The sequence below is a fragment of the Erpetoichthys calabaricus genome, chromosome 17 (assembly GCF_900747795.2).
Source record: "Erpetoichthys calabaricus chromosome 17, fErpCal1.3, whole genome shotgun sequence".
Taxonomy (NCBI): domain Eukaryota; kingdom Metazoa; phylum Chordata; class Cladistia; order Polypteriformes; family Polypteridae; genus Erpetoichthys; species Erpetoichthys calabaricus.
Window position 1 is genome coordinate 53,005,217 of NC_041410.2, and position 13,279 is coordinate 53,018,495.

At 38.5% G+C, this 13,279-nt stretch overlaps 1 protein-coding gene across 2 annotated transcripts in view; it reads left to right on the top strand.

Annotated features, from left to right (window-relative positions):
* tln2b (talin 2b) overlaps window positions 1–13,279 on the top strand; it is a 316,938-nt gene that overhangs the window by 141,125 nt on the left and 162,534 nt on the right. For both annotated transcript variants that reach the window (XM_028823593.2, XM_051920301.1), the window contains 2 exons: window positions 2,003–2,122; window positions 7,337–7,534. In XM_028823593.2, the coding sequence (XP_028679426.2) occupies window positions 2,003–2,122; window positions 7,337–7,534 (318 nt within the window). The remainder of the gene's footprint in view (window positions 1–2,002; window positions 2,123–7,336; window positions 7,535–13,279) is intronic.

Consider the following 13,279-nt stretch of genomic DNA (forward strand, 5'->3'; position numbering starts at 1 on the left):
CTCAGGTCAGGTTTAAACTATTCTTTGTGGTGCTTCCAAAATATATTTCCATGATCTCATTCCAGCAATGAGTCAAAATTGTAATTTCGCCAAAGGTGAAAGCAGCAAGTCTGTGAACATAATTCATTATTTTACCCAAAAATCTAATTCAGAGCATTCCTTGATATCTTTTAGACCACAGTCTGTTGCTTAAGAAAATTCTTATCAAATAATAATCTCTCAATTTGTGCTTTTTGGTAGTGATTTCTCAGTGACACATCTCTCTCTTATTTTTATCCCTATCACTTTGTGTATTGTTCTGATGTGCATAAAGGATTTTGTCATGTCCGTTGTCACCAATCTTTCTTTTGCAGCCACAAAGATACATTTTTAGAGGCAAATGATTGGGTGATTACATTATTCCATTTTCTTGATTGAAGTAACCTCTCTCAGTATTTCAGAAACTGCTAAATTTTTCTTGATGAGCTGAACGTACATTGCTAATCTCAGCAGCACAATCTGATTACTTTTTAAAGTAATGAGTAACCTAACTCAATACTTATTTTACTGAAGTAAAAATACCTGAATTATTGTTATCCCAGCAGCATTGGGTGTAAGACAAGAAGCAAATGTACCAGTATGTACATTTGTGCAGGGCACAATCACACTGTTAAGCAGAGAAGAGGGTGCTGTGTGCAATCCAGTAAAAGAAACCTATAAATAAAGTGTCAGTTTAATTTAAAGCCATATTGAAATAGTGTGATCAGATTCACAATGGCCGTTGATAATGGGTCATTTCTTTTTCTGAACATTTTATGACATTGGCACATTTTCCCAAAGGTGAACTCCATAAGTGAACATGCAAATGTAACCTGAGGTCTTTAAGAAACTAGGTGCTGATTCTCATCCCAGCCGCTTCACACTCGGCTACAAACCGATCCAGAGAGAGCTGAAGATCACGGCTTGATGAAGCAAACAGGACAACATCATCTGCAAAAAGCAGTGACCCAATCCTGAGCCCACCAAACCGGACCCCCTCAACGCCATGGCTGCGCATAGAAATTCTGTCCATAAAAGTTATGAGCAGAATTGGTGACAAAGGGCAGCCTTGGCGGAGTCCAACTCTCACTGGAAACGGGTTCGACTTACTGCCGGCAATGCGGACCAGGCTCCCAGAGCCCACCTCTGAGTCCCCAGGCTCTGCTTCCTCATTGGAAGGCATGTTAATGGGATTGAGGAGGTCTTCAAAGTACTCCCCCTACCGACCACAATGTCAGACTGATACCGGTTGTACAGGGACCGAACAGCCCTTATCAGGGGGTCTGGTACCCCATACTCTCGGAGTACCCCCCACAGGATTCCCCAAGGGACATGGTCGAATGCCTTTTCCAAGTCCACAAATCACATGTAGACTGGTTGGGCAAACTCCCATGCACCCTCCAGGACACTGCTAAGGGTGTAGAGCTGGTCCACTGTTCCACGACCAGGACGAAAACCACACTGTTCCTCCTGAATCCGAGGTTTGACTGTCTGATGGACCCTCCTCTCTAGGACCCCCGAAAAGACTTTTCCTGTGAGGCTGAGGAGTGTGATCCCTCTGTAGTTGGTCCCCCTTCTTAAAGAGGGGAATCACCACCCCGGTCTGCCAATCCAGAGGCACTGTCTCTGATGTCCATGCCATGTTGCAGAGGCGTGTCAACCAAGACAGTCCTACAACATCCTGAGCCTTGAGGAACTCCGGGCGTATCTCATCCACCCCCGGGGCCCTGCCACCAAGGAGTTTTTTGACCACCTCGGTGACCTCAGTCCCAGAGCCCACCTCTGAGTCCCCAGGCTCTGCTTCCTCATTGGAAGGCATGTTAATGGGATTGAGGAGGTCTTCAAAGTACTCCCCCTACCGACCACAATGTCAGACGTGCAGTTCCCAAGACGCACATACTGAGGTCTGTCTTTAAAATAGTCCACAGTCCATGCCACCAAATAGGATCAACTTACAGCATTAAGTGCTATTCTGTTTTTTTAGGTGGCTAAAGCAGTGTCCCACTCTCTGAACAACTGTGTTAACTGCCTCCCTGGGCAAAAAGATGTTGATATGGCCTTAAAAAGCATCGGGGAATCCAGCAAGAAACTCCTGGTGGACTCGGTGAGTATTTTGTTGTTTTTTTTAAGAAACTGTGCTTTTTGAAAAGTGCTTGGATTTTTACTTACTTCCAAGTATAAACCTAATTTAATGGAAAACATTTTTATACATAAGATTGGCTAACATCTTAAGGTTTTTGAAAAATCAAAGCTGTTTTTCATTGCAGTGTAAAGCATCATGGTGACCCCCTCCCCCCCAAGGTTACTTTCCAAATGTTGGTTCTCACCATCCAATATGTTGCTATCACTTAGATCTTTTAAATAATAAATAATAAAAGCTGAAATTTTAGCTATCCTTTTGAACAGTGGTATACTGTAGATCTTAGTGTAACAAGGTCTCTACATACTGCACCTTTATTTGTAGTAATGTCCATTGTACACACATGAATACACAGTTCAGGGAAATATAAGTAAAGAGACCTCCTGTAGGAAAATAAAGTGTAACTGTACACAGTGAACAGGTTGTGGCAGGTCACAAAGCTGCTTAATGACTTATTTTTTATTCACGTATTATATACTGGAAGGAAAAGGTACAAAGTAGAGGGAAAAAAAAAACAATAGTTCAGACCCACATCACCAATCAGCTTACCCAAATGTCAATGGAATCCTGGAGTGTAGGAGGAAAACCAAGAAAACAATGGGAGAACATGTAGACTTCACACAGGAGGCGCCCCAGCAACTCAGGCTCATGTGCTTTGAGTTGACCGGGCCTCCATGCTCTCCATGTGCTACTATAATATTCTTAATAGCATTCCCTCTTTAAAGTTCCCTAGGCTTCTTGATGGTCGTTCTTGTTTTCTGTAGCAGAGAATAGAAAGCCACTTCTCCTTCTGTCTAGTAAGGAGATATAATATGCGATGGCTGGCCATGGAAAGACAGAGTCTGCGGAAGTTGCCATAACTGACTTTTATCCTGTGTCACTCTGCATGCACATGCTGGCTTGAATAAAGATAACTAAACTGTTCTGAGTCCCAGTTAATCCACTGCACTCATAAGCAGCAACACTTTTGTAGTTAACAACAGCAGAAAGAGAACTTCTTGTGCTTAATTAGGCTAAAAGATCATTTTCTGCTGGCCCTGCCACAAAACCGACACAATGTGTACTGCAAACAAATGTCATGTACTGTAATTCTTTCTTTCTGTAACAGCAGGTTGACACAGCAGCCACTTTTGCATTCACCAGCTTCGGTTGTTGCTGCCAATACAACACTGACTGACTTGCTCAATAATAAACTTGCAAATTAGAATGCATGATATACTGTACATAATCAAAAACGTATGCAGGAAAGAGAGAGACTGATCGATTTCACTTGGCAGTGCAGTGATGAGCACTAGAGTGCAAGAGCAACCATCAATGTGCTGGTAGGCCCTGGCTGATGCATTTCCATAAGACATATGGAATTCATACACTTAAGAATTAATGTTTTTCTGGATAAGATTAATGTCTAGCTTGTTTGGCCACACATTCCTAGGACTGGTATGCAGGTGTTGTTTCTTTCTACTTAAATTTTTTACTTGCCATGAGGTTGTTTAGCCAGTTAGTTTTTATTAACTGTGACGGAGATCAATTGGTTCTGTATGAATTCTTGTATGTCATTTTTCTTATTGCTTTTTCTTTTTGTATTGAGAATCCTGCAGTGCAATCACATTACGCTTGACACCCATGCATTGCACTGAGGAGATAAAGCATCATCATATATCACATGGCTGGCCTCAGTTTGACATTTTATTTCTGACTTACTAGATAACAGAAGCTATAATGGGTAATTCCTGAACTCTTACGTGGATCTCACATCTGCTTCAAATGTCTCCATTGAAGATAGTGTTTTGCCTCCTTTTTCCATTTCCTTCACTTGTAGTTTAAGTAAATTACGCTTGAGACAGGCCAAACATGCAGCTTAATTAACGGCAGGTAGAATTTTCTTTCTGCTTACTTTTCTGTTTGAATTTCAGAACACCGAAACTTACCTTTTAACACATGGACTGCTGGACCATTTATTAGCAGGACATTGCTGTATAGGTCTATACATATAGTATACTGGGGAGGCAAGCCCCCCTGGCACCTTCAGTGCCCAACCCCCAGTTGCAGCCAGAATATTAGTAAAATCTGTAAATATACAAAAGAAAAATTATTATTTATTAGAGTCAAAATCACGAAATTCTATAAACATGTAAAAGAAAAATGAATTCTTATTTAACAGAGTAAAAATCATGAAATGAGAATAAAATATTTGGAGTATTCCCATTAAACTGAGGTCCACTATGCTCAATTAGTATTTATTAAAGACTAAATAAACAATTCATTTGTTTTAACTGACATTCTTATAGATTAATTTTTTTTTTAAATGACTAATTTAAATAACAGGAAAAATCATGTAAATACTAAAGTGGTATGCAAAGGGTCATCGTGACTGGACCTTCAGCTAACTAAATCACCTAAATACAAACATTGGTGTTATGAATAGATCATTTTTTAGTGGCTTGTTTCTGTGAAAGAAAGTTTACTCGATCAAAAATAAAAACCATGACTTTCTTGATATTTTAGTTTATAAGTTAAAAACGGAATAAGAATCTGAAAATCTAACAACATCACATTAAAGTTCGATAAATTCTGAAAAGAATGATGCCAAATATATATATACTGTATGTAGGTTTAAAAATAAGCCTGATTTAAACCGCGACAAAAATGTGACATAAAATCGTTGCACGTTTAGGTTTAGGATTTTATATATAGAGAGTAGATGAGTAAATAATTAACTTAATCAAAACTCGTAACAAATATAAAGAAATGAACCAAAAAGCAACAGTTTTATTATCAACAGTAACTCTGTTAAAAATGTAAAGAAACTATTAATTACTTAATATTGACCAGCAATACAACAACAACAACATTTATTTATATAGCACATTTTCATACAAAAAAGTAGCTCAAAGTGCTTTACATAATGAAGCAAAGAAAAAATAAGAAATTAAAATAAGACAACATTAGTTAACATAGAAAAAGAGTAAGGTCAGGGGGGACAGAAAAAACAAAAAAAAAAAACTCCAGACGGCTGGAGAAAAAAATAAAATCTGCAGGGGTTCCAGGCCACAAGACCGCCCAGTCCCCTCTGGGCATTCTACCTAACATAAATGAAATAGAACTAAACGTCTCCATTTAAATGAGAGTCCTAGAAGCATGGCACCACGCAGAGTGATGAAAAAATAGGAGAGCATGTGCTGCAAATATAACATGTTTCTTATTTCCCTGTCTATGCTTGTTGCACAGAACACAGTTGGTAATTTGCTAGCTGGTGACTGTTTGCGCTAAGTGGTCGGCAAACTGTCCATGTTGTGCTGTCCTGACAGTTGTGACAAGTCGGGCGCCTTATGATGATGAAACATCTCTGGGGCAGCTGTCTGCATCATCCCACTGATTGTCACTATCTTGATCACTGTTGTTATCATCAAAATATTCATCTTGAAGCAAATCTAGTTTTTCCAAAACATCAGCAGCTTTATACCTTTTTCGAGATGACATACAGTAATTATAGACTGTCTATTTATAGCAATTTTTTATGCAAGTTGTTTCTACCAAAAAAAAAACCAATTCTATGGCTGTCTTATTGTTTGCTGCACTGTAGTAGGTAACCGATATATGGCAGCAAATCTCACTGTGTCTACAGCGGCATTATGCTAAGATAAGAATTCGCTCACATGTTGCATTTTGACAGGCTCAATGAGATACAACTTAACATGTATCTCACTATTAAAGTGTAGAGAAAAGCCAAGCAAGCTTGCTTATTGTAATCTTTTTTGTTAGCCAATTAAAGGTATCATTTTGCTTGGCTTTTCTCTACATTCATAATGGCTAACACGGTACAACACCCTAGTACTACTATTAAAGTGTTAAACTTCAGTTTATTGCTTTGTAATTTAGCTGCAGAGTGAAGGTTTCACTTACGTCTTTCTAGCAGGAGTACTCTGGGGCACTCAAAACATTAAAATAGTTTTGACAAAAAGAGACCATTCAGCCCAAGAAAGCTTGCCAATATTATTTACCTAATTTGTTAAAAATGACATCGTCAGATTTTGAAAGTCCCTAAAGTACCACTCCCTACCACACTACTTGGTAATTTATTCTAAACCCTAGTGTGTGGTTTGTGTGTGTGTTTTCACCCTGTTATGGACTGGTGCCCTGTCCAGGGTTTGTTCCTGCTTTGCACTCTATGCTAGTTGGGATAGGCACCAGCTTCCCCTTCAACCCTGCTCAGGAATGAGTGGGTTAGAAAATCACTGACTGACCTGGTCCAAGTTAGTTCAGATAATGAACAATAATCAACAAATGAATTCTGAAATTTGTGTTTTTCTTATTGAAAGATGCACCATTATAAGAATTTGTACAGTCAAGCCCAGAATAGGTAGATGCAATGTGTTCATTTTTCAGGAGGTTTCTACTTCTTGTTTATTGGCAGCTGGCAAACCAAATGTAACGGTGCATCACCACCTCCTATTGAACTGGAGTGTAAAGAGGCGTCAGGATAGTGAACCCAATATCTACCAGTAACACACATGCACAACCTACACCATTAAATTACCACCCAAATCATTCTAAATGAAATTACCTTATATAACCCAGTAAGTTTCAAGTATTTCAGTATGGTTTTATGATTCCTTTCACATCCTTGACCATATCCAACTATAGCATCCAGTGACATGTTTATTTCCAATAGCTTTCTTTCTTTCCTTTTCATAAGCTATATGTTCCAGTAATACTTGTAAAACTGTCTCACAAAGTTGATACCATCTACATTTATTTATTTGGCCGATGCCTTTAGACAAAGTGACTTACAACATTTGAGATACAATTGGTTACATTTCTTTTCTTTTTCCCCAGTTGAAGCACAGGCGGGTGAAGTGACTTGCTCAGGGTCACACAGAGTCAGTGGTGAGATTTGAACCCACAACCTCAGGGTTTGAAGTCCAAAGCCTTAACCACAGCACCACACCCTCTACATTCTCCTGATTCATACTTTCCCATTTTAAATAATGTTGCATTTAAACCAGCATGTCCATTTGTGGTGTTTTTGTCATATATTCTATACAGCCCAATAGTTTAATTAAAATTGATCTGATTGATTTGGCTGGACTTTTTTTTTTATTCCCCTATATACAGTATATTCTGTATGTCCTAAATATTGGCCATAGTATAATGCAAATTGACACCTTTCACCTACAGCTGCCTCCGAGCACCAAGTCATTTCAAGAGGCCCAGAGTGAGCTGAATCAGGCTGCCGCTGACCTCAACCAGTCTGCTGGAGAAGTGGTCCATGCCTCCCGAGGCACCAGCAGTGAACTGGCAGTGGCTTCTGGGAAGTTTAGCGAAGATTTTGATGAATTCCTTGATGCTGGAATTGAAATGGCTGGTCAAACGCAGGTAAGCTTTATAGTGTTATTTAATTTAGAGCAAGTGTGTATGGTTTTTATAACATGAAACAAACACATTATGTGAAGAAATTTACTAACTTATGCAGATCAGTACAAGATTCTGGAAGCTAGTCACAATTTCGGCTTTCCAACTTCTTCTAGGCATTGTGGAATAGGCACCTGGTTTTGAAACCACAAGGTTGTTTATTTATAGGCACCTCGGTTCACTGTAAGAAGAGGTTATGTAACCTTTCTAGTTATACCAAAGTTTGTTTGAAGTTATGATGTACATGTAGAGTGCTTTGGCTTGTGATTCCCAAAAGGTCAAGTTTCTAATAAATACTAATTATCCGTCACACTCTGTAATTAACTGGATGGGTTTCATCAAATATGTCAAACCTTTTTCTAGTAATGTTTGGATTGGAAGATCAGTGTCAAACAAGTTAAACGTCTGTTCCTGACATCTTGGTAAAATCAGGTGTTTTGTTTTTTTTTAAATACTAATTTAAATGCATTTTCTAACTGAGCATAGCTCGCAATAGAAATTTATTTTCTCTAAAACATTCTATTCAAATTAACTTGTAGTTGGCACATGGGGCAGAAAATTCTCATAGTTGGCAGTAAGCACGTTAAAGACTTCTACAGTTACAGACTTTTAGGTTTGTAGTTGTAAAGCATATTTTCTTTGTTCATTGTAAAAATCTCAGACATGGATTAGATAAGCCGTATACCTGTTTGCATTAGTCCATTTTTGGGCCTGAAAAGGAAACACTTTTTTCCCCCTAACATTTTAAAAACTAAATTCATCAAGATGGTTATAGCCATCAGCTTAAGCATCAGGAATTAACTACAGCCAGTGTTAGGATATTAAAATTATAAAGGTTCATCTGGTCAGTGTTGTTCTGTGTTTGCTGTACATGGTGGAGGTCTCCAGGTTATTTGATGCATTCACTCTGTCAGGCCCAAGCCCAGTAGCATACACTCCATCACTGCACAGCGCATCACAGGATGACGCCATACACCTCTCTTCACTGAAGTACACATAAACAGAATATCCATAATATACACGTATCTAATATATATCTCATGGTGAGTTTTGCTATTGTAGCAATTTGGGTGTGGTGGAGAACCCACTTAAACCTCCTATTTCAGATGCTGTTTAATGCTGGATGGGTTACATCTGATGCAATCAGACAGAGTGGAAAAAGCACTTACATAAATTATATATACCCTAGGTTCTTGTCTATAAGCCGGACTCGTGTATAAGCCGGAGACCAAAAATCATACGAATTTTTAAAATAAAATCTTATCATAGATAAGCCAGACTCATGGATAAGCCGAACGTACTATAACCTATAACTAATAGAAGGGAGGGAGGTCAGTGGTCTCACTCGCACCCATTTAATTTCTTTAAGGGGGGAGAGAGTGTGAGATATTGGCGTCTCTCTCACTCCCCGCATGGCGCGGTTGGAGCGGCCGGAGAGCGTTCTTTCTGCTCTGGGCGTCGCCGAGTCAACACGCGCGCGTAGCGGTCATTTAAATTGTGATTTTATATGTAAGCATATTTAAATATATATCGCGGATTTTTTGCTGGTTCGCGGATTTCTGCGGACAATAGGTCTTTTAATTTCTGGTACATGCTTCCTCAGTTGGTTTGCCCAGTTGATTTCATACAAGGGACGCTATTGGCAGATGGCTGAGAAGCTACCCAACTTACTTTTCTCTTTCTTTTGCGCTGACTTTCTCTGATCCTGACGTATGGGGATTGAGCAGGGGGGCTGTTCGCACACCTAGACGATACGGACGCTCGTCTAAAAATGCTGAAAGATTATCTTCACGTTGTGATCTTTTGTGCAGCTGCTTCCTGAAACGACATGCTGCACGGTGCTTCGCATACTTAAAAGCTCGAAGGGCACGTATTGATTTTTGACTGAAAAACAAACTCTGTCTCTCTCTCTCTCTTCTCTCTCTCTCTCTCTCTCTCTCTCTCTCTCTCTCTCTCTCTCTCTCTCTCTCTCCCTCCTCCTGACGGAGGGGGTGTGAGCTGCCGCCTTCAACAGCTTTGTTTGCAGTGTTTGAATAACGTTCCTGTCTCTGTACAACCTCCTGTGTTTCTGCGCAAATCTGTGACCCAAGCATGACAATATAAGAATAACCATATAAACATATGGTTTCTACTTCGTGGATTTTCTTATTTCCCGGGTGGCTCTGGAACGCAACCCCCGCGATGGAGGAGGGATTACTGTATAAGCCGATATTCTATTTTTTCATTTTCACAACTTTTTTCCTTAGATAAGCCGCGGCTTATAGACAAGAACTTAGGGTACTTAAAAATCAAACACATTACAATAAAAACTTAAATATGCGATCAAGACTTTGAATGCAGTCTGAATTTCTGTACATTATCGACTAAAAGGGGGCTGCGTCATCTTGTTGGTGGTTATTTTTAAACGCAGCAACAGAAATGATTTGCTCCGTTGTGAACACCTAAAGATGAGTCGTTCTGTGTGCTGCTGTCTTCACCAAGCAACTGTAAATGGAATAGGCTTCTATCAGCATGTACCTTTGTGGACACCGCACACTGAACCTGCTGTATTCAAATTTTAATGCCATTAAATGTAAACCTGTGGTACATCTGGACAGGTCCCATCATCTTACTGCCACAGACAAACCTGTTGTTCACAGCATCAGCTCTTTATTATCCAAGACAGACGTTTTTTTGTAAATGTTTTGGGATTGTTTGCTTATATATATGTGCAAAATACTTTTTTTCTTTTCCCAAGCTTCCCCTTGGAGACAAATAAAGTGTACAGTACCTAATCTAATGTAATTCTTTTCTGTACTTTCACTTCTCCATTTCTGTAGTGTCCCTGAATGAGGAAAACTGTCACTTTTGGTTCACAGAGTAATAAATGGGCTTCAAACGAAACTTTATTTGGGATGCTAATAACTATAACAATTGGTATGAATCTGAATTTAGGTTTCTTGCCTTTTCAGCCTGGTGTCTTTGTGCTAACAGCTTGTTTCCACGTGGGGAAAAAGTATATGACGCTGGTGTGTTACTTATCAAATTCCTTCAACAGTGTCTTTTTTTAAATTTTTTTTATTAATTTTATTGTACTCATTCCATACAAATAGATACATTTTTACAAAAAATAGGATTGGAAAACAAATCAAACCCCACCCCTGAGAAGGAGAGCATGGCCAAAGGAGTAATACTTAAGGCTTGTAAACATGCCTAAATTATTGAGTTTAATAGGGCAAAAAAGATAAATGGAGAAGGAAAAGAAATACGGAAATAATTATTTCTTCTTATTCTAAAATATTACTGATTAGATCCTGCCAGGTTTTGAAAAATTTCTGTACAGATCCTCTAACTGAGAATTAGATTTTTTCCAATTTCAAATAATATAAAACATCGGTTTCCCACTGACTTATCAGAGGAGAGTTCCTTCAACAGTATCTTATTCCTGGGCTGCCACTATGACTGCTCATTGTAGGTTCCTAAAATGTCTTAATTAGAAGCCCATCTTCAGTGGTAATTGATTTCTTAATTAAAATAGATTGCGTACTGCGGTTCCTTGTCTTCAGATTCTGAAACTACTAATAGATGTGTTTAATTCTCTGTACATAGTTATAGCTTTCTATGTACAGGAGTTGATTGCATCTTATTTTTTCCATTTTTTTTAATTGTTTCATTGTTTTCCAAATTAGTTACCAATTAAAATAAATAGCGAATAAAAAGTTTGTCAACAATTGAACATCTGTTCTTACATTTACTTGTGTTCGTCATAATGTAACACAGCTCTAAAGTAATCTACATAGAAGCAAATGGACTGACCGGTGCTAATGCATATTCTCTCAAACTACATTATGTTCATTTATCAGAAAAATAAAATACACACAGGTAGGAATGAGAGGAGCAAGAAACCATCTAAATGAATGACATGCTCCATTGAAATGATAATTAAGGAATTAGTTTGATAGAAAACCTGCAACCACTTTATGCCTCCAGGAAACCAGCTGCTAGGTTCTCTTTTAGGGACTGGGCAAAAAAGTCGCACCCAGCATGCAGGTAGTGTAAGGTGTAAAGGCCCCATCACGTGACATGACCTTTCTAGTAATTTTCATTTGCAGACTTCATTTACAAAATCTTGGCTAGTCTAGGACAGTCTTGTAGTCTGACATTTGTAGTGACTCGGTCCAGCCAGGCTGCAACTCTCCCTGACAAAATCAAACAGGTGTGATTTTGTCTTAAGTTGTAGGGGCAGGTTGTGTGTGTGCAAGAGTTGAGAACCAGTGAGTGCTCAGCCAGAAGTACAATATATGTAATAATGCAGCTATGAGGAGCAAGGAATGTGGATGTTTTGGAACTGTCAAACAGAAGAGAGGCTCGTCTGTCTAATATCTCACGTATTATGTAGTACAACAGAATGGAAAAAAAGAGACAAAGGGCAGAGATTGCGCTTGAAACAGTTTTTACGGCCAGACACTGGCTCTTGTCGGGCAGAACATTATTGGTTATCAGGAAAGGCAACAAGCTCTCTAATCTTTGGAATTGTGAGACTGTGGTGGGAAGTCATCACACAGTTAGGTAGTTTGACGTACCCTGCAATTTGTGGTCAGTACTTGTGCGACAAGATCAGTAACTTCAGTCCTCAAGTTTGACACCCCCTCTGACTAGAAGTTGTGTAATGTGCTACCAACTTAAGGTATAGTGCTACTGTTATCCCATAGCCATCTTTTCTGTAGCATAGTCATCTCTATTTCTCTTGATTAAAAATCTGGTATCACAAAAGTCCATGAGTGAAGAATAATGAGAGAAATTTTAGTTATTCTTTAATCAATGAGCAATAAAATGATAATATAACAAAAACCTTAAATTAAGACAAGAATCTCAATAAGTGATAAGCTTTATAAAATCTTGAAAATATTTGAATGAAATGTATGTTTTGCTTTGTTTGGGTTGGTAATTCCAGCTGATCTTTCAGCGTATATTCTTTAAAAGACACCTTCATTTACATGTATTATAAACCTCATGTTTTATGTTGAAATATAATTTATTGGAAAAATAAATTATACATTAAAAGTAAATGGCATTTTGCACTTGTGGCAGTTTGAGCACAATGTAATAAGTACTCCTTATTTCTGAAATTAAGTTCTAGATGTCACGCCAGTTTAAGTGGAATGGGGTATACTGTCTAGAAGAGTAATTTGGAAACATAATAAAGCAAAAAAGGAGAAATTCCAGATCAATACAGGAAAACAAAAAATAAAGAATTTGCAGGACCTCTGTCCATAAATATTTGGACAGAGACAACTTTTTTTCTAATTTTGGTTCTGTACATTACCACAATGAATTTTAAATGAAATAACTCAGATGCAGTTGAAGTGCAGACTTTCAGCTTCAATTCAGTGGGGTGAACAAAACGATTGCATAAAAATGTGAGGAAACTAAAGCATTTTTTTTAACACAATCCCTTCATTTCAGGGGCTCAAAAGTAATTGGACAATTGACTTAAAGGCTATTTCATGGGCAGGTGTTTCCAAGTCCGTTGTTATGTCATTATCAATTAAGCAGATATAAGGCCTGGAGTTGATTTGAGGTGTGGTGCTTGCATGTGGAAGATTTTGCTGTGAACAGACAACATGCGGTCAAAGGAGCTCTCCATGCAGGTGAAAGAAGCCATCCTTAAGCTGCGAAAACAGAAAAAACCCATCCGAGAAATTGCTACAATATTACAAGTGGCAAAAT